The sequence below is a fragment of the Pezoporus wallicus genome, unplaced genomic scaffold, assembly GCF_028554395.1.
Source record: "Pezoporus wallicus isolate ANWC-B61680 ecotype Strahan unplaced genomic scaffold, APGP_CSIRO_Pwel_v1 contig_7842, whole genome shotgun sequence".
NCBI lineage: Eukaryota > Metazoa > Chordata > Aves > Psittaciformes > Psittacidae > Pezoporus > Pezoporus wallicus.
In genome coordinates, this window is record NW_026638766.1 from 387,472 (window position 1) to 409,400 (window position 21,929).

General features: G+C 44.2%; 1 protein-coding gene across 4 annotated transcripts in view; it reads right to left on the reverse strand.

Moving 5' to 3' along the window:
* Positions 1-21,858, reverse strand: part of TCERG1 (transcription elongation regulator 1) — a 30,882-nt gene extending 9,024 nt beyond the window's left edge. The window contains exons 1-15 of one of the 4 annotated variants that reach the window (XM_057412393.1): positions 21,751-21,858; positions 20,693-20,918; positions 17,276-17,428; positions 16,842-17,085; positions 13,890-14,132; positions 10,122-10,184; positions 8,639-8,839; positions 7,572-7,687; positions 6,363-6,448; positions 5,358-5,518; positions 4,452-4,518; positions 3,530-3,665; positions 2,902-2,991; positions 2,570-2,688; positions 403-553 (exon numbers count right to left, since the gene is read on the reverse strand). In XM_057412393.1, the coding sequence (XP_057268376.1) occupies positions 403-553; positions 2,570-2,688; positions 2,902-2,991; positions 3,530-3,665; positions 4,452-4,518; positions 5,358-5,518; positions 6,363-6,448; positions 7,572-7,687; positions 8,639-8,839; positions 10,122-10,184; positions 13,890-14,132; positions 16,842-17,085; positions 17,276-17,428; positions 20,693-20,918; positions 21,751-21,836 (2,142 nt within the window). In that variant the 5' untranslated portion in view covers positions 21,837-21,858. Of the gene's footprint in view, positions 1-402; positions 554-2,569; positions 2,689-2,901; positions 2,992-3,529; positions 3,666-4,451; positions 4,519-5,357; positions 5,519-6,362; positions 6,452-7,571; positions 7,688-8,638; positions 8,840-10,121; positions 10,185-13,889; positions 14,133-16,841; positions 17,086-17,275; positions 17,429-20,692; positions 20,919-21,750 lie in introns of all 4 variants that reach the window. The other 3 variants (XM_057412392.1, XM_057412394.1, XM_057412395.1) reach the window with 3 other exon arrangements.
* Positions 21,859-21,929: the final 71 nt, after the last annotated feature.

The following is a 21,929-nucleotide window of genomic DNA, read 5'->3' on the forward strand; positions in this document are numbered from 1 at the left end:
CCACTGAGAGAGCAGAGGTCACGGCCGGTTCTGGGGTTTCCAGCCAAGGAGGACAAGAATCCTTTTCCTTTTAATGCTTCAGCATAAGGTAACTTAAAAAAAAATTAAAATAAACCCCAGGCACTATTCCAGTTAAAGCTATGCTATATGTGATTATCTGAGTAAACTCAGCTTCACAAATAAATGTAGGTTCAATTCTATGTGCTCTAAAAGGCAGTACACTGCAAGCTTTGAGCACTTAGCTCAGAGAGACCCAAGGGATGTCCGTGAAGTGTTTGCAGTGCAAAACCTCCACGGAAGTGAAAGGCCATGTCTTGGAGCAGGAAACCAAGCGCTGCCTCTGTCCCGTCTCACTCAGACTCGCACCATTCACACTGCTGGAGCTAAAAAAAGCCACCTTACCTTCTCACCTCTGGTCTTCGAGTCTTCTTTTTCCTTCTTTCTTGCCGCTGTGATAAACTCATTAAACAAGGCCTCTCGATCTTTCATCTTTTCAATTGCCTTGAACCTCGAGTCTTTAGCATGCTTGGCTGCAAATTCACTAAAAGTAGTTCTGCAACAAAATGGCAAGTGAACTCATTTGGCAGAGCTGTCTTTGCTGGGAAGCAGGTTCAGCAGAGAAACGCTGCTTCTGCTAGAATACATGCCAGAGCACAGTTTGGAGGGGAAAAAAAGAGAACAAAAAAAGGCACCATCCTATGGTCTCACTACAGCAATGCTCCACCAGTGAGCTATGTAGAGAGGAGTTGGGTTTAGGCACGCACACAAGAGGTATCGTTAGAGGCTTATAGAGTGGGTGGGTTGGTTGGAATACATCTACCTGCAGAAAGTGCAGGTGTAGGAAGAGAGACTACAAAGCAACCAAGAAGAAGAAATGGAAAAACTCAGTTGTCTAGAAAAATGTCCCATTTTGGGGCTGGAAGTTCAGCCACCAGGTGTGTGTCAGCTGTGAAACTGAAACTGTACGTGCATTCACTTGCAGCCAAACCATGCTAAGAGTTCACCAGGAAAATCACCTTTTGGCATTACGCACAACTGAACACTGGCTGAGTCCCTTTTTCCTCCTGTGGTGGACATTGTATGTAGCCCAATCTCAAACCACTTGGAGCTGAAAACACTCGAAACACCAGGGGCTGATGCAGCAATACTGGGCTTTCAACCCGTTACCCCCATAGCATCTCCCTGACCGTACTCTCACCTCCAGGGCCAGATTCCAACCTGTGCAGTAGATACAGTACTGCCACTTACCTCGAAAAAAACCACTACTGTGCTTTTTCCAAGCTCTGATGCAAATCTGGCCCCAAGAATACGTGAGACACTTATAATCATACGAATGTTTTCATCACAGCATGGAAATAATTAGACTTGGAAAATCCAGCCTACTGTTGCTGTAGGGTAAATTGAAACAAGAAGACAATTTGGTAGCTTATTCAAAAGATTAGAGAGTGAATGCAAAGCTATATTGAAGAACAAGAGCTGTTTAAGTGGAGTGGAACACAAACTCTTGGGCATGTTGGACTGAGATAGATGATAAAAACCCAGTCTGGCACTCACAGAAGTACAGCAATATCTTTAGACAAACACTGAAACCAGAAGACAAAGGATAAAATTAAACAAGACAGTATTTCAGATGGAACTCTCTTTCCCGCCCCAACCCATAATCAGAAAAGAGTCAATCCCAATATGACACAGAGATTTCTGGGAAGCTGAGGACACCAAAACCAGCCTAATAGTTCATGTCAGCCTCTGAAATGTATATTAAACTTACTACTGATGAGCTTTTTCTTACATCTCCATGCCTCTGTTCTTCCCAGCCTACCACCCTTATTAAATGCCAGACAGGTAAGACTATGAATCAGACCTGAAGTAATTTAGGAGTTAAGATAACACTGGCTTCCACCAGATCTCCAAAATGGGGCACTGAAAAAAATTAAGCTGAAGTGAAACAAATGAATTGTTATTTCACTGTAAAAGAATCAATGCCAGATAAGCCAAGAGATGCTGAAAAAGAATGCTTTAGTGCTCATCTGGTGACACAAGCATGTATTTCATTAACTCTATTTGAGAAGACTGAAACAAATAATTCTAGCAATAAAATTTTGGATGTTTGTACATTCACTTTCATCACCTCGCTATTATCATTGCAAGTGGGTCTGAACACGAGGGGTATGTAATAATTTCAGTATTAAACCAACCAGAATGCTCTCTCATATCATTATTAACATATTTTGTAACCAGGAAAACAAACTGAAGAAAAACCACCCTTGTACTCCTCAGAGACTACCAATACCCTTAGCGAGAAAAGAGGGCTGGTTCAAGAAAGGCTTCATGATCCACCACAAGTTTTCGCACAAGCTGCAAAGCACCCTGGGGATTTCTTCAAAAGGACTTAAAATATGAAAATAATGATAAAGCACAAGTTCTATTATTTCATTACTTAGGTGAATACAAGCAGAAAATTTCAACAGTATCTGATGATTTTTCTTGTCTTTGCCCGTTCATCCACCTAATACCCAACATACTTGATTCTAATAGAGCTGATGCATATGGACAAGAAAGCAGGTCCTACCTTGGATTAATCTTTGCTTCTTCCATCATTTTCTTGAAATCCTCCTTGGCCTGCATTATTTTGTTTTTCTTCTCCTTGCGCTCCTCCTCTGCCCGGGTTTTCACATACTGATCAAATACCTGCAGAAACACCAGTCACCAACACAGAACACACCAACCTGACGCCACCCAAGCTCTAGGCAAGAGGAGAAAAAAATCCTATTTCTTTCCTTTTCTCCAGTTTCCTTTCGTCTCCCCACAGAGCCAACACAGATGAGGTAGAAATCATTCTGCAGACTACAGAAAGCACTAGCAGCTGTGTCTGGTGGGGAGGGAATCCAACATCTCTTTTACCTGTTTTCTTTCTTTTGGGTTGAGAAGTAAGTAACGAGGATCAAAAACTATCTTGTGTAGCTCCTTCTCCCACGTTGAAAAAGCAGAGACCTTCAATTAAAAAAGTCAGATCTTAATAAGTGGATATGTTTCCTCAGAGATACAGAAGTTGTCCTATAGTTTTCAAGCAAAACTGCACATCTGATGAAAAGAGGGAAACAAACTCATCCTGGAGTTTCCATCACCAATAGATGGAGGCTGCTATAGCAAGTTTCTGCACTGACTGGCTCTGAAAACTACTAAATAACAACACACAATTACTACCGTGTGACACTGAAAATATTAAGTACATCAGTATAAAGCATTGAGGTCTATGCCCCTGCTAAATGTTACGAGTGTAAACAGTTCTGTTACAAGAGAGATGTTAAGCTCATCTTAAATAAGCTTTATTAAACCTATCCCATAAAACCCAGCTATTGAAACTAAATGAAAGCTGCACAGACAGCTGGAACCACTTCCATTTTTTAAAGTTACTATACAAATTTATATTCTAATAGTCTAATTTCTCTTTCAAAACTGATGGGTACCAAGCACCTTTTCAAATTTGCTCACAACTGCACACAGACAGACAGACAGAGCTTTCCCTGACCCCTCTCTCCAGAAGCATGTCCTTGAACTGTTTCATCCGAGCCTCCAGAGGAACAATGGCTCTCTCTCGAGCAGCTTTGATTTCAGCTTCCATAGCAGCCTCCTTCTCTGAGTCAATATCTTTGTTATCATCTTTCCTGAAAAAAATTAAACATGCATGTGAACCCTGTAGGTTAAAAACTGAACTGCACTGGGACGGAATGGAGACACCCAGTTACTGTAGAAGCACAGGCATACAAATCACAAAAGCCATTCTTTGGGACTTGGATGTGGGTGCTGTCATACTGGAAGAGCTCAAGAACCAGGGTACTCTCACTAAGTGCAGTGTCTACAAACTGCACCAAGAGTGGATGCCCTTCGCCTCAGACAAACCCAAAGCCATAATTGCCAACAACTTGATGATCAGCCCTAAGAGTACACAATAACAAACAAAATAGTAAAGCAGTGTGTGTAACTCAGAGTGAAGTAACATATATCGCTTCCAACAGGCAAAACAGACCAAAAGATCTCAACAAACCTCTTAAGCCTCTGTTATAACGAAAACAGAGCAGTCACTACGATGCTGGATGGCTAGAGATGGCAGGATGCTTTGGCAACAAACTCTTGTGCACCAAAAGTAACAAGCTGGGTAAACAAGCAACAGAAGTAAACTATTTCCGATAAACCGCACTCAAAATATTTCTTGGATTCACCAACTTTCATTTCCATTTTAGCGATTTCCAAAGCCTTTCCTCCATGCATGAGTTTCAGCTATCTCAGAGAAACAACAGAATACTTGAGCTGCTGATGTACAACAGCAGGAGGTTGGTGATTGTGTTCACCAATCCCGTCAGTTACTGTTCCACTCTGCTGAGCACACACTGATGAAAAACTTCAGTTATTTTATCTACACAAACCCTTAGCAGTGAGAAACAAAAACTTACTTGCGCTTTTTAATCTTAATAGGCTCGTCTTCATTTGCTTCCTCTGCAGTTTCATGCTCTTCTCGAACTGCAACAGATGTCAGGAACACTTTAGATTTTCTATTTATGAGAAGTTAGTAATTTACAAATGAAGCCTTGTGCAAAACCAGAGGACAATGTGTGCAGCAATAATGTCTTCTGACAAAGGAAGACGTGGTTTTGTCACTGTCAGAACTGTACTGTTGGAATTTGGTGGCACGACTAATGGACTTGTGGCCAACTCTGGGTTTAAAACGACGAATGCTGACCTCTTATTTCCATGAGAAAAACCCCTCAAGCTAAACAGTCTAATGAAGCACAGCTGGATATCCCAAGTACCTACTTGCACCTTGCTCTCCTCCAGCTACCAAGCCCACATCTCATCCCAGGATCATTTACTAGAACTTAAGCCAGAAACAAGTGTTGTCTCAGCAGCCTCTTGAATGGTCTCTGCCCTTGGCAGCTGTTTCCAAAACCGCATTTCAGTTGATGTTCTCTAAGTTAAATCCTCTTCCATGAGAGCCCATTCATACATAATGATTAATCTTTTCTGGCCCCAAATTCCTCTTGCTTATAGAACACACACAGCAGTCTCTTGTTCTAGTCAGTAAAAAATGTCCTTTTTTTCCAGCCTGTTGGCATTTAGAAAACAAATTAATCTTGTTAATATGTACTTTCTTCAATAGCCTGGGTATTTTTCCCCCCAGAGGACTCTATACATCTGCATTTTCAACAGCCCTCCGAAATTCTAAAATTATGTGCATTTCTAATGCACATTTCTAATGCCCTTACATTTCTCTCACTTACTGAAACGTTACTAGCTTTGGAAATCAACGTAAAATGACAAATTCTATTCAGACTTCTCAAGAAGACGATAAGAACACTTACTAAGTTTTTTTCCTTCTTCCATTCCTTTTTTATGAGGGGGTTCTTGAATAATTTTGTCCACATCGGCTCTTCCAATGAGATCATCTGGTCGGTCCCACATGGAAAGACGAGTGGTTGGGTTGTAGAAGAACACACGCTCATCACCAGTCCACACCACACACCTGAAGTGCAATGGACAGACAGGAAGGGGTGTGTTATCTTTGCCTCCAAGCATCCAGCACAGTTACCACAGTCTGGAACTGAGCAAGCAGTCACTGGCAGAGCCAGGTTGCACTGACTGCACAACCACCTACATTCCTACTGCCTAGGTGGGTTATGGAATTATGGCTTGGCCAGCAGATTTGAAATGCATTTCCACAAATGCTCTTTATAGGAGCTGCAATAACCTCAGTTCTTCTCTAGAAAAATGTTTTAGACAGCAAATCAGATTTGGGATAAAATGTACCTCAGGTCTTCAACACCTCGCAAAACATGAGTGACCCAGAGATCTCACCAGAACTTGTAAGTGAGAGGATGAAAGAGCCACAGTGATAGTCTGAAGGGAGACAGCCTTAAATATCAACCATTAATAAAAATGCACCGATGACTGAATTGCAAAAAATAAGACAACATCCCTTTCCCATCAGTAAGATTTCTACCTTGGTCATACAGAGATGATTTACATGTATTACAGCAAGAGTAACCTAATAAAGACATTACACATGGAGGCACCTGGTAAGTATCTATGCCAAGTAAAAGACAGAGATAAATAAAGGATCGTTTTGGCCAGGAGCAGCACCTACTCATTCCCAAGGCATAAGGGCAAAAGAAGTCCAAGATATTTTTTTGGTTGTGTTTCATACCAGAGGAGCAGGAATCCTTGTTGGCTGGAGGAATCCAACATTATTTGAGACAGAAGCACACCAAGAACAGGATCTTCACACACTACCACTTGTTCTGACTACCCAGCAACCTTCCTGGCGTCTCAGTCACACTGTGCAGGCTGTAGGGAAAATCATTACCTACCATGGGGTTCCAGGAATAGGAGTAGTTGCCACTGGCTTGGCCTTCTGAGCTGCTTTCTCTTCTTCAGTCATTTCTTCCTCTTTAGGCTCCTCAAGGAAAAAGGAAGTTACAGGATTCAGGCATTGACAGGTAGAAAATTGTTTATTATAAAGTAACTAACTTGCTTTAAATAGGCAAATGTATTTTGAAACCATGCTAACAAAGAGCTCCCAGTTACACTTCTGCCACGCTTAAAATTGAAGTCTTGGAGTTTAAACAGGAAGTGCTATTCAGAAATCTCAATTCAGAAAACCTCCAAGTGTTTACTTAACTTCTGACTTCAGTGCAGCCTTATTTAAAAGCCTTCCTAGAGCCACATGAATCCTTCCATCAAGGCCTGATTACAGGGGCAAGGATGTACTTTCTCATAAAGAAATTCTGTTTCATTCTTAGACTTCATTTACTTGAAAATGAGACACAGAAGATGAAACAGCCAGAAATGTGCAACAACCTTGGTAGCAGAAATGAGCAAAGTGGCATCTCCCTCAAAAGTAACCAGGGCCGAGTCCTAACCAAAACCAGAGACTGAATTCTGTGCTTTTGCCTACCACGTTACACTGGAGCTTACAGAAATCTGTATAAAAGCTTTAACTGTCATTCAAACACTCTGGCATCTTCAAGAACTCTGTTCCTCAGTGTGACAAAATGCTGTACAAGAAAAAAAGTTAATTCTATTTACTGCAATGGTGATACTAGAGACCTTTCCTAGGACACGTGTTCCTGACAGACTAAACTTGGCAGCTACAGCTCATGAAGAATGTGTAAGCTTTGTTTCAGAAGCGTTCCAAATAAAGAAGTAAAGAAAAAGAGGAGAAAACCTATTGAAGATTTCAAACATTCAGGACAACTTTCATTTTTCTGAACACCTTAAAATGAGCAAGAGAACATCATGTCTATGTCATTAGCTAGCTTTTTTTTTTTCCCCTATGTTCTTATTGATTTCTTAACTCACTCTGTATTTTTCTTTTAAATGTCCTTTTACCTTTAAGTAAAAAAATTAAAAGAGCTATGAATCCAAAAAGGAAGGCTTTCAAATGCCCCCAGGAATGTAAGAACTCAAATTACTAACCATGTCTCCTGTCAATATGCCTGGGCTACAGATGCACCCACACCTGTAGGATATAGGACTCAAAATGGCGATACTGACTATTTGGTTGCAAGGTCTTTTACCTCCTTTATAAGTTCTTTTATAGGTTCTTCTTTTGGCTCTTCTTCTTCTGTCTCCATGGGTAAAGGCTCTTCTGGGGGTTCTTTAATTGGCTCTTTAATCTTCTCTTCCATTTTTTCTACATAAAGATAGAATTTTCCTTAGCATTATTAGGAAACCATGATAAAAACACAACTGATTTATTTGATAAGCATGACTTTCCAAGCACAACAACAAAACTTATTTTTAATGGATTTTCACCACTTTCTATCCTTCCTTGGGATTTCCAGCATCTGCTATAAATATGTGATTATCTCCTGTACCAAGAGTTACCTGGAACTGGAAAATGAAAGGCAGCCTATAATATGGAAAAGATAGTTAAAGTGTACCAAGAGAAATCACTGAAACACCAACAAAAATATCAACAAGAGTTGCAACCAACAGTGCAACACTGAAGAGCAATTTTAGATTTGAATGCTGATGACAAGGAAAAAAAAGAGAAAACTCTTGGAGATGTTTGCCTCTTCCTCCTTATTAAGAACACAATAACAATTTCCCTCTGATACAACAAAACCAATGGGTATAACATGGATCCAGATGAACACAAGCCACAGAACAGGACCTGAATGCAGCATAGGGATGGTGGCAGTGGAAGCAGTTTACTTTTCCTCAGATTCTAAATCTGTTTATATACTTCTTGAGGATCTGAAGTTTAGCATTTCCGTGATCTTCCTTCTTTCCTGGTTTACAGTCTCTAGAAAACTGGGTTTTCTTCTCGCTTCCTATCCTCCTGCTATTGAGATCTTCTCCAACACATGAGTATGTAAAGTACTTACTCTCTGCTGGAGTGGAAACACATGTTTACCCAATTGTCACAGAATCTGGAAGCAACTCTAGAGCCAGATACTCTTACAGTACCGTGGAAAACAAAGAAACCAGGGCTTTCAGACTCAAGACCTGCTCAGATGGATACTTATAATTTCAAAATATTCTTAAAGGAAACGAGGGATTAGAAATATTCTTGCTCATGTTTTCAAACACGACCATTAATGGTTGAAGCAATAGTATACAGCTGGATTTTAAAAGGTACCTTTTTCTTTAAGTTCTTGGGGTTTTTCCCATGTTGACTCCAAAGTCCTATTGTTATAATAGTAAGTCTTTCCATCTGCTGTTTTGTACTCTGTCCACTCGGAGACTGCTGTGGCTCCAGCCAGCGTTGCTGGGGAAGCAGCAATAGCAACCTGAGGGTGGATCATGGGCACGATGGGAGGGGCCATGCCCGGGAGGACACCTGTACAAGGGGTAAAGGAAAAAGGAGAAAGGAAAGAAAACAGTAAGTGACCTTGAACCACATAAGGACCGAGATCTAGCACTTCACCGACTTCATTTACAAACAATCAACCTAGATAAAGATAGATTTCCAGTTAAGCTGCAGAGCAATGCATTGTGACTCCATTTGCTCCCTGTTTTACAGTCAGCAATGCCCCTGTTAGCAGGCAAATTAGATAGCTTTTTATTTTGAGTCATGTGCAGTTCTGCATAGCACAGATTTGTCAGCTTTTAGGTGTTTGTTTTCATACTTCAAATCTAAGTGCTCTATTTATTAAAAAGTCTTTATTAGGTCTGTATAACAAGTAATATTTTTTTTTAATAATCTACTCCACTGTGTAATGAAGTTGTCATTTTAAGAGCTATTCCGATTGCTCTTGAAAAACGACAACGGTGGCTCAAGTTTGGACCATGTAATACAGAGCAGAAATTGGCTAAACCTTAGGCCCTGGCTTAAAGCTGACATGACTTCAGAGCCTTAGATGAAAGCTGATGGGAGTGAAACAATTTCAGCTTGTGTAACAGTTTTGTTTAGTACTGCAGAGTGATTGGAAAAACATTTTATGCACATCCTAAAGCAACATGGCAGGTAAATACCCCAAGATCAGAAAGCCAGAATGCTGTATTATCCTAGTATTCCTCTACCTAGCCCACAGAATGGATGTACTTGAACACATTTTGAATGACGAATTCTAGGAAACAAATTGGATAGGACTAGAACTATAGGATCATAATTTTGAGCCTTAACATTTCTATGACAAAGTCTGTCTTTTCAAATAATGGAAAAGCACACATTACACATTGCCATAAAGTGACTTTCCTTAAATCCACAATTGGAAAAATGAAAACTTCATACTAAGACGCACAGACACGCACACCAACATGCGAGCACAGTCAGGTCACCACACAGGTGGAAGTAGGAAAAACAAAAATCCACACACAAGGAACTAGTAACTAAGAAGTATGGGCATGAAGAGATTCACAGTCATTACAGAACTCAATGATTACAGAAAACTGTACTGGGCTCTTGTACAAAATAAGCTAACACTAACAGTTATTTGGGAAAGTTATTTCCTGACCAAATATGATATTTGCATTTATACTGGTTTTGAAAATCAAGCATATATATATATGTATATACTCATTCATTTGGGGAAGCAAAGAAATAAATAAAAAATAAACAACAACATTCACTACCATGCCAACTTACAGACAAAACGAACTAAGATGGTTTTGAAAATTACCGGTCTTGGTGGTAGCGACTGTCTTTACATACGGGCAGCTGACTATTTGCATCATTGCTACACCTGCAAAAGGGACAAGCAAGCATGTTGGAAAGCTGCCATTGTATGTCAGCTACCACGGGGAGTCTGGACACTATGGGTTTCCTGCTCCAATTTGGAATGCCAAAGAGAATTGGAAATGCTGGCAAAGAGAAAGTCTCCCGGCAAGGAAATGTGAATTATTTTTACCTCAACGTCTTATGCCAGATCAAATATAAAACTAATGTGAAGCTGCAGTGACAGTTTCTGCCTGCATTAAACCAGCTGTTCAGCAAATCACTGGGATGTCATCAAAAAGAAAGCAGTGTTTCAATGAAGACTCAGGGGTTTAAGTTCATCCAAGGGGGAAGAAAGCTCCTGCAGGGCAGTGCCAGGGGAATGCGCCCTGCTAACGGCCCCTGCTCAGACCCACTGGGGAGCAGCAGCCAAGTGCAGCAAACAGGCTCTGCTGTTTTCAGTCTGCTGCTGCATGTAGAAAGCAGTGGGAAGAGCAGAAGGGCAGATCTGAATTAGGCAGATATGGCAGGGGGAAAGCCAAGGTCACCCCGGGGGAAAGCTGAGGGAGCATTACAGAAAGGCTGGAGGAGGAAGCAGGGGAAAAAAACGAAAGCAATGAAGCTGAAAAGGAGGTACTAAAGCTGCACTGGGGCAGTGGCAGCAAATGTTTTCTTTACTTTTCATTATCAAGAATGTTATAAGATGAAAAATGCTCTGGAAGCAGCACAACCAGCCCTGGGAAAGGCAGCATCATGAACTGCTCTGCCCTCCAGTGCACTAGGAATGACACAGAAAGACCACAAAGAGGAAAGCATCTCACCCTCTTCAACCAGGCACAAAATCCAGTAGGAAATTAGGGGTAAGAGGAATGAGTTTTCAAACCCTCCCATTTGGAGTGCGGAAGGAAACTGTCAAAGTTCTCTCTATAATGGTCAAGTCTGGACACTCAGAAACTGAAATACTTCAGAAACTTCCACTTAAATGGTTTCAAATCATCATCTGAGGTTGAAAATCCTCCAGTGCAAAGTGAAATTAAACCCCTGCGTTTGTAACCAAAGTAATGTTTAATTTTCATTGGAGATCTAGAATAGAAAGCATACAAAAATACTGCCAATTTCTTTTCAAACTATTTGTGAGCAGACAGAACTGAAATGGTCTTTAATGATAATTTCAGTGAAAGAATCCAAAACTGGTTTTATAAAAAAAAAGTATGAATTGAGACACAAAAACATTGACTCAAACAGCACTGAATGAAGTGTTTGCCTCAATTTGTGAGGGGTGTTTCATATTATGCACTTGAACATGAATCTGACAATTCGTTTTGTTAAGGAAGTTACAGCATGTCTCAGAAATGGGTCAGTATAAATAATGCCATCTGCGGGGTCACTGGGATCCGATACTGCAATGCAGATAAGACTCAGCAAATACCCAAACTGTTTCCTCTGCCAAGTTCAGTCTCAAACATACAACTAACTTTTAACATATGAATTAAGAGAAAGCAGACTTACTTTTTAAGATCTGAGATTATGAGATATCACTAAGCAACTCTTCCATTGTTCCGGCTTACTACAGTGCAATACAGAGATTAACTTTGAGATCACTTGACAGCAGCATTGCTCAGCTCTGTCTCTGTCTGTAAACTCAAAGCAACCTAGCTGGTATTAGATCTGCCGCTGAACACCCCAAATGTCTACAAGTTAAAGCCTGGTGAGCCTTTTTAACTTCACATTCTCCTGCCCCAAAGTAATTTTAACTTCTCTTGTTTCTTACTACTGTAAAATATTTTGAAGATTTCCTTTTTCTTTGCAGTGTTTATAAACCATTACAACCAAGTCAGAATTAGCTGAGAGAAGCAGACTAACTTTGTTCTGTAATCAGGTAAAATGATTAATCAGACTCGTCAGTGGGAGCATGGGGTGTCCCTCCTACGTGTTATGGGTGCCACTCGAAAGCCCCATCTCACTGTGAGAACAGGACAGGCCGGACCTAAGACTTGCTACCAGGAAAGTTCTGAAAAAGATTATTTTCAAGCATGAATTTAAGGAGGAATCGAGGGTCTCGCTCCATCTTCCCTTCTTCCTGCACAAAACTTTTTGACTGAGAGCTTATGAATAAACCGAACCCAGGCTCACAGCCCAGCACACCCATTTTCACTGGCACTCTACTGCTGTGACCATCCCCATCTCCCCAAAGAGCTCACAGCTGGGCAGATGATTACAGCCTCCAAAGGTACCTAAGGACCTTTCACTCTATGCTGACCCTTGCTGCCAATGTCAGAAACTGCGGTACCCCAGATACACACACATCAGAATTCTCCCTCTATCCTTTACCATCTTTGCTCAGCCTTGAGTATCGTGTTCAGAATAATAGTTTTTTCCTGTCTTAAAGGAGTACTACTCTGTGATTTCCTTTTCAAGCAAACTGCAGGCTGAAGGAACTTCGCCCAGTTGTTTTAGAAGACCATCCTAAAAGCAGAGGCAACTACAAGTTGGGAGTCTCTTCTAGTTAGCAGAACTAATACCCATTTTAAATACTTTGATGTTTATATCCTTTAATCAAGGAAGTGTACTAAGGGATTACTTTTCATCCAAGCAATTTAATGGAAGGTAAAGGCCTCCCTTTGTATGTACTGGATCTATGTGTTACAGGGACAGCAGGAAAGAAGTCACCTCAGTCAGCTGTACTGAGTCAAAGATGGGAGGACACTGCTATAGCTGCTTCTTTGCAACTCATCATCAGAAACTAACTTCTATCCAACACAACTTCAGTCTCAAACCTTCCTTTGTCACAGAAAATCATCAGCCCTCAATATATATTTAGCGTTACTGCATATTGAAGAGAGCTAATGACTTTAGCACTGGCACAGGAACTCAACTGTACCCCTGCAAACTCAACATGGTATTAAAACAACCAGTGGCTTCAGTGACCTCTCAGGAGGATCTCTGCAGCACTTGCAGACACCAAATTCCTGTCAGCCTGAAATTACTTCTCTGAATATCTATTTATTTTCTAAAATCTTCAGAAAACATGATCTACCACTGGGCTGCCGTCTAAGATTTCTTCTCAATGGTCTTTATACCTGAAATCTATGACTAACACCCCAGCACCTGGAACACTTTTGTTATGGTCCTCAGTCTAAATCTCAACATTTTGTGTAGCCAAACAGCATCATCCTTGATAGCTGCATGCTAAGAGACCTGGAAACACCTAACACCATTCAGGGGTAAGGCACTCAAGTAGCAATTTTCCCTGCTCATAAATATATTCTTCTATTTTAATTTCTTTTGGTTAAAAGCCATGTCCTAATAAATGTTTACGCAGAAGACTTAAGGTCTAAATCAAGCAAGTAGAAAAAAATTAGAGTATTATTACAATTAGTAAAATATAGTGCTACAATATTCTCAGAGTCCCATGTGGATTCATCAACAGGATGACAAGATACCCATGTGCCATGAGATTAAGAAGCGTTTAGTGCAGTTCTTATCATCTAAAAGAAAAAGGATTACATGTTTTAAATGCAGCTGTTTTCTGGCGTGTACCAAAGAACAAGAAGTAAAAAAAATTCCACGTTCTCTGTTAATTAAAAAGTCTGTCTGCTAACCCTGAATTCTTTCAAAAATACTCTGCATGGAGAGGATTCAGGCAAGTTCTGTACACAGTGGACACATGAGTGCAAACAAATTGACAACATGGACATGTAGCAGACAAGACAATTACAGTTTGCCAATTTACCTGGAAGTGGAATAGGCATGCCAGGAAGGGGGACACGAAATGGAGGTACCATTACTGGTGGAAAAGCAGGAATTGCTGCAGTTGGTTGAGGTACTGCATGAGGAACTGCAGGAGGCAATGTCTGTGGGACTGGCTGGGGTACAGTCTGCACAGGTGTAGCAGAAGGAGCAGAGGTTGAAACACTGACTGATGGTGTGGCAACTGAAACACCCGAACTCGGGGTCTGGTCTTGTGTGGTAGGTGCTGATAAAAAAAAAAAAAAAAAACAACAACAAAGAACACCTTGTATCTCAGACACTACAATAGATTTGCTGCAAACATACTGGTGCTCTGTTTCCCAACAGATATAAGCAGATACGCCTGGAGATCATCAGCAGGAAGGCACTCATGGGCAAAACACCCTTTTGCCTTTTCTGCAACATTAAGTATTCACCAAGAAACTCAGTTTCAAGTTTTACTTTGTCCCATCGTTTACACCTAACAATTCTCTACACCCTAATACAAGGGTGTATCAAAGGAAAAATACAGCCTGAAATGGAATTGTACTCTTTATGCCCATTCAGAAAACCAGAAAGGGAATGTTACAGAGAGCTGCAAACGGACAAGGTTGTTCTGCTGTTAAATGAACACAGGTTCTGCTTGTTAACAGAACAGTGGCAGCACGTGCATGACAGCAGCCTGTCTAGAGCTGTGCTCGTGAAGTTGTGATCCAAGAATGGGAAAATGTCAACTTAAAAAACATGTCAATCAGCAAGGAAAAGGAAAGCACTTTTGTTCAGGTCTTCAGTGTCTGCCAGTGGGAAAATACACCAGCAGTGTTCCATTCCATATCCTTGCAGCAGGACTGAGATCAGCACTTAACAAACAGCGCTGCACATCCCAGCACTGGCCAGTGGGAACTGGAGAGTGACTGCTTAACCCCACTGATCAGCCCTGCAGATTTGTATTGCAAGATCTGGCGAGGGGGAGGAACTGCTGGAAAACTGAGCTAATTCAAAAATTACACTGCATAAACCACACCAACTTCTGACCATCCTACGTATGGGCACACTGCATTTTCTGCAGTACTTAATGACTACCAGAAGCATCCCCAATAACATACCAGCATTAGCAAACGTAAATAAAGAGATGTATCTGTTGTTAAGTTTCAGTAAGGGCGAAAGTTCTTAACACTGCCTACAGTTCAGGGAAACAGAGCAGAGAGTCAGTATGTGATTTGTTTCAAGACCTGAGTCAAATCAGTACCAGACAAGAATGAAACTCAGCCAGAAGTCGCAGGTTCTTACAAGTCTGAGAGTTATAAAATTAATTTAAATGATAAAATTTTATCACCTAGGCACAGACACCAACAGTAACAGTTCTCGGAAGCAAAGACAAAGTTTAGCAGGTAGAACAGGTAGAAGTGGAACAGATTCTTAGCGTGTGACATTAGGAAATTTAACTTCAGCAACGGTGCGTAAGGGGCTACTCCAAAAGCAGAATCAGCTCTCAGCAGCCTGGCCTTGGGGCAGAAACAACATTCACCTCCTGACTGACTCCTGTTAGCCAGCAAAGTCCTTAGAGGAGACCATATCACAATGCTTTGTGCAATACAAATTGTTACTCTAATGACCCGTCCTCCTCTTGGTGTTAACTTGAAGTGTAACTTGAGGGTTACCTAAACTCGACTCCCTTTCACGCACAGATCTCTGCAGTTTGGGTTAAATGGATGGGAAGCAACTTGGCTGGGGCTTGGAGCAATCTACTCTTGTGGAAGGTGTCCCTGCCCACGCAGAGGGGCTGGAACTGGATGAGCTTTAAAGTCCCTTCCAGCCCAAATCATTCCATGATTCTATATGGTGACTTAAGCTTGACTTGCCTCACCTGTTACAGGAAAAAGATGAAGTAATTCCAGAGTAACTACATACTGCAGCTGGAGTTCAAACAGCTCAGCGACTGCCCATCTTCTGCACACTCTCTGGCCTGATTCAGTGCACACATTTTTCCCAGCACAGCTACAGTGATCAAGACTGTCAAACAACAGGATTCCTGGCAACCACAAGCACTGTGCTTCAGCAGCCGGGCTTGCAGAAAGGAACACGCACCCAACTGGTCCATAGCAGGCATTCCCGGCTTTGCTCATGCTGGGTGATCTCACCCCTTGTTTACTGCTTACACACTCACGTGCAAATGGATCTACCGCACATAACACACATCCCAATATAGACGCTCTGCACTGGAGGCACTTCGTTAGCACAGATGCCAAAGTACAGTATAAATCACACTATATTATATGCTGATGCTAAGTATAAAAATGCATGCTGCATAAATTCAGTCCCCTTTCCTCTTGAGGTTCCCTTGGCTGGAAAACCCTTAAAAGCCAAGGCTCAGCCCACGTAAACAGCAATAATTGTCAGACTATTATTCAAAGGTCATGAATGAGCAATAATGGCTCTAAGGTCGTTTTTTCCTCTTTCGTGCAACCCTAGCACAGAGGAACTTACAAGACTCAGAAGAACAATGCTAATAAAAGTAGGACATGAGAAGCAGCTCTATTCCACAGCCCAGGAGCAGCACTCAAAAGATCTGGTCTCCTACAGCAACAAACACCACTTTGGAAACAAAAAGGGAACTGCTGCAGCTGTAATTTCTACCTCAGATCAACTTGTCTTGTGAAATACAATTTAGCTTTATGTACAGTCAAAAGGAAATGGATGTAAAATAGCTTTGAGATGATGTGACAGCAGCAGAATATAAATGTACAAAGATCTAAGAATCATTTCAGATTGGAAAAAATAAAACAGGCTGGCATGCAAGGTTCTTCTGGATTAAATAACTGTGCTTTAAATTCTTACTCCATGCTCAAACAATTTCTTCCTGGATACCAAGTTTTTGCTGCAGTAACTCCCTAACACAGTATCCCCCCATCCGCTCCCCACCATCACAAAACATCAGGAACCCTCAGCTACTCACTGGAAATTGTCTGTGAGACAGAAGTGGCGGTGGTGGTGGTAGAGGTGGTGGAGGACTGAGTGCTCGAGGAGGTGGAAGGAGATGCTGCGGACGCAGGACTACTGGTGGTCGGTGTGGAGGCACCAACAGCTTGGGCCTGGGCCTGTGCTGCCAGCATCGGCGTCAGCTCTGACTGCTGAATCACTTTGACCCCATCTGGCTTAGTCCAGGCTGATTCACGTGTGCGCGCATTATAGAAATAGACCTACAAGTTAAGAATGTCACCATCAAGCAGCTGCTTATCTAGAGGAGGAGCATTTATAATGGTCCAGTTCCTCCTGGTTTAAGAGTAATTAATAAGAGGATAGACAAGACCCCAGTGCCAGACTGCGTATGGCAACACGCTCACCACAGCAGTACAGCCATCACTTCACTGCTCCTGGTGACCTCCTTACCTTGCCATCTGGAGTTTTGTTTTCTACCCAGATCTCCTCTGCTGGAGGCATTGTTGGTGTGCCAGGGGCAGTAACAGGCGGCATCCCTGGGGGGAACATCATACCTGGAGGTGGTGGCATGCTGCCCATGGGAGGAGGCATAAACGGTGGTCTCTAAAGGCACATAACAACAATAATGAACATAACATAATGATGACAAATTTTTCAAGCAGTTTTTCTTTATTAGAGCACCAACAGACAGTAAACTATAGTAAGGTTAATTCCATCAGTCTCAAGAGCTTCTTTAACAATCTAATGCCACCAGCTCAGATAACATGCTTCTGTCAAGCCACCACCGATGGCAGAACTGCTGCAGGAAGCATTTCCCTTCTGAGACACTAATATGAATGTAAAGCATCAGACAAAGGTGTGGTGGAAGAAAACTTCTCTCCTGAAAAGAAGAAAATATCCCAGTGCAAAAAGAGCAAAAATGGAAGCACTGTTCCTGAGTAACTGCCACTCAGACATCCCCAGCTCTCAATCAAATATATCACTGAACAGTTACGCAGTAACCCTCCCAGTAACACAGTACATAAAAACCCAACCAAATTACAAGTAGACATCCAATTTATTAGCAGAGCAGAGGATTTCATTACAACCCATTATTCTTCTTGATTTCCCATTAACTAGAATTCTAACTAATGCTAATTAAAAATAATCAAATTACATTTTCATTATAGCACCCTCATAAGAAACCCAGAAGTGCCCTGCACACCACTGCCACCTGAACGCCTGCTTTCTAATTCTAAGTACATAAAGTTCTTTTCTTCTACCTGTTTATTTGGATTGTTCTGAAATTCCCTGTGCATAACAAGTATTGTGGATATGTCCCTATAAAAAAGACACGACAACAAAACCCACCAAGTTCTTCAACTTCTTGTGCACATACCTACAGCTGGCCCAGTTATCTCCATTACGCCGGTTCTAACTGAACCTGTGATGCAGAGATTTCCACTCCACCAAGAGCTCACTGGTAAAAACCTTCAAGCTCTGCACTCCCAACCCACAGCCCCGGAGCAGAACACACCCACAGCAGGATGAGGCTCTGCTGACGCTGGGACATGTGCTGGAATCCCAGTGCCACAGGGGCCGCCAGCACCCCTAGTGCCCATGCACCATGGTGCTCTCTGCACCTGGCTGCTTCTAAAGCTTCCCGACATCAAAATTTCTACTGTAACAGTGATGTTCTAAACTGCTTTTTAAACTCCTGTAAAGCTCTGGGTTTTGTTAAATACTGGTACAAAGGAAGTCGAGAGTATGTGGACTGAATCCAAACCAAACAAAAAAAGGCCGTTAAGGTAACTACAGCCTGTCTTTCCTTCCTTATTTCTTCCCCACAGCCCCTCCATCTGGACACAAGATGATACTTCTCTTCACTGCTCTAGAAGCTGTAAAAAGGCTGCAGTACAGCTCACTTTCTCCCTGCTGCTGCTGTTTTCTCCTGCAAAGAGGTTAGAACTTTCCTGGGAATGAAGAGGGCGCAGGGCCAGGGGTTCAGAGCACCTTCAGCTCCACTCACCTGTTTCTACCACAGAGACCTTTCAGCATCAGGTCTCCCCTTGCACTAGAAACAAAACCCAAACATTTGGTGCAAAGAGGAGCGTGGCACTGTCATGGCACGAAAAATGCAGCAAAGATTGGTGCATGGATTCCATGGGCAGTAATGAGCTGCAAACAACATGCTTACTGCATGGCGTTATAAACCAGCTGAGCTGTTTATCATGGCATGAGCTCAGCTCATGCTGAGCACATCCACAGTGTAAATCAAACACATAAATTAAGGGGACATTGGCAGCTGGGCTTGTGACTTCAGATGAACTCTCGCTGATTCTTGAAACAGCAAGAGGAAGCAGGTCCTGGTGTCCCCTCGGTCTGAGTTCCACCGTACACTCCAGCACCCTTTGCTGCAGGGCTTTTGAGGCAGCACACAGGCACATGAGCACTGACACCAAGAGGGAAAATGGGATCACAGAGTACCAGAAGAAAGACACAGTGGGTGGAAAAATTCTTAAATAAACTTAAGCAGAGCATGAAAACACAACACAGAACAGGCCCCTCCTACTGAATGAATGGAAGAGATAACGATCAAGGGGAGGAGACTGTTTCCACCCCTCAAATGCACTGTTTCAGTCTTCAGTTCCACAGGACTCCTGTTCAGCTGAGAATGTCTCAATGAAAGGCACAGCTACTACACACCTCCCTGAGCAGGCCATGTTCTAACACGCTCTGCTTGAGAAGGCAGAGAGAAAACTGCTATGGAAAAGACACACTGGTTCCTTCTGGAAATGCTGGGCTCAGGATGGTGACAGCACACAAACTGAGGCTACAGCTGGATCTTAGCTTATATCAGACTGACGGAGGGGAGACTGAGCTGAGCTTTTAGGCAGAAGCTCTTCTCTGTGAGGGTGCTGAGGCGCTGGCACAGGGTGCCCAGAGAAGCTGTGGCTGCCCCATCCCTGGCAGTGTTCAAGGCCAGGTTGGACACAGGGGCTTGGAGCAACCTGCTCTAGTGGAAGGGGTCCCTGCCCATGGCAGGGGTTGGAGCTGGAGAAGCTTTAAGGTCCCTTCAACCCAAACCAGTCTGGGATTCCATGAAATGCAGACAGAAATCCACCTCACTTGAGGCCAGCAGGCTCACACCATCCCCACAGGTGCTGGGAATGCTCTAAATTTAAAAGAAAACACAAAGCACAACAGCATGTGTAAAGTAAAGGGCACTGTCCCTCTGCCAAGAGTAAAGCTTTGCCAGCACAAGGACCACCTGCAGCTGCTCCAGCCCAACAGCGAGCCCACGCTTGGGCTTCTTTCCAAATGTTCCATTTCTCTTTGTCCGTGTGGACAACTTCTGACACGCTGCTATCGGTGCCCCTCCTGAGCCCAGCACTGACCCAAAACCCGCCCTGGCACTGAGGATACACCTCCCTCCTGGAGCTGCTGCCTGCACACGGAACGAAGCCCTGGGGATGGGCAGTAACAACCCACAGTAGCAGAAGGTGCAGCCCACGCTGGCCCCACATGGACCCAGCTGCACCTTCACAGTCACAGTGTGCGTCCATCACTCCTCACCATGCAAACACAGGCAGGACCAAAACAGCCCTGGAAGCTGATGGGCCGTTCAGACATCTGACAGCAGCCAAATTCCACACTGCACACGGCCACAGGGCACCAACACACAGTGAGGGTTCAGTAAAGACTCCCTGGTCTAACTGCATAATTGATTCATTTGGAATTGCCTCAAGGAGCTGAACAGAAGCAGCGCTTACACACCACAGGTATGCACCAGCTCTGTAACCCCACCTCCTCTTATTATTTCCATCTGTGAAAACAAACACGAAAAAATCCCAATTCCACAAACCAATGGTCCCCCCCATTCCTTACCTGCAGGTGTGGAGGTCCCATCGGCGGAGGAATCCCTCCCGGCGGCGGCATCGGAGGCATGTTTGGATCAAAGGGAGGGCGCCCGAAAGGGGGCCGAGGGGGTGGAGGGGGCCCTCGCATCATGCCGAAAGGTGGAGGTGGCCGCATGAGCGGTGGAGGGCCCCTCATGACCGCATTTGGCGGCGGTGCTGGGCCACGGAAGCGCAGGGCCTGCTGCTGGGCCATCCTGTGGGCAAGGCCAAAGGGACACAGCGTTTGCTTTCGCTCCCTGTTCAGCTGCAGTAGAACCAACTCAGAACAACACCAGAGAGGCTGTGGAGAAGCTGCCAGTTTGCACAAAGTGAAGCGTGAGCTACCTCGGCAGCCTCTTCTCCCTAGCAACCCAGGTTTATCAGTCCTCAAACGTTAATTTTCACTCACGGAGACGAGCAACGCGGGGGGGGGGCGGTGGTCAGGGCAGGCAGTGAGGCAGTGCACCCAGGTCTGCAACAGGACCTGCGGTTCTGCTGCTTCCCTGCACAGGGCCCCGAGCCGGTTCCAGCAGCGGCTCTCAGCCGCGCCAAGGGCTCGATACCCGAGCAGCAGGAGCTGCTGCATCCCCGTGTCTGCGGCCTGCGCTGAGCTCCCGCTCTGGCATACACCGGCCCCGCGGTGCCACCCGCCCTCCTCGCGGGAGCTCCGCCAGTGCGGGCAGAGACAAGAGTCACCTCCGGCAGCACAGAACGCTCTGTACTGCTCGCAAAAGCACAGCGCTACCCCACGAGCGCCAAAGCGGTGCCAGTGCACGCTCCGGTGACTCTAACAAAGGTTATGCGGCGGCGAGCGGCGCCGCACGCTGCGCGGGGCAGGGGCACCCCAGCTCCTGCTCACCCACACCGAGGCGCGCAGCCGGGCCGGGCGCTGCCGGAGGGCCCCGGACGCCGCCGCTCCCGGCAGCTCGGCCCGGCCCGGCGAGGAGGCCCCACGGGGCCCGAACCGGCCGCGAGCGGGGCAGGAAATGGAGGCGGCGAGAGCAGCCCCCGCCTGGGCCGCGGACCCGGTTCGCTGCCGCGCGGTACCTGAGCTCGCTGCCGAACCGCTCCGCCGCCGCCTCCCCGTCCCCGCCGCCGGCCCCCGCACCGCCGCCGCCGCCCCGCTCCGCCATCGCCGCCTCGCAGCGCCGCTGAGCCCCGCCGCTACCGCCGCGGCCAGGCCCCGCAGCGCACCATTGGCTGTCCCGCACGTCCGTCAGCGGGCG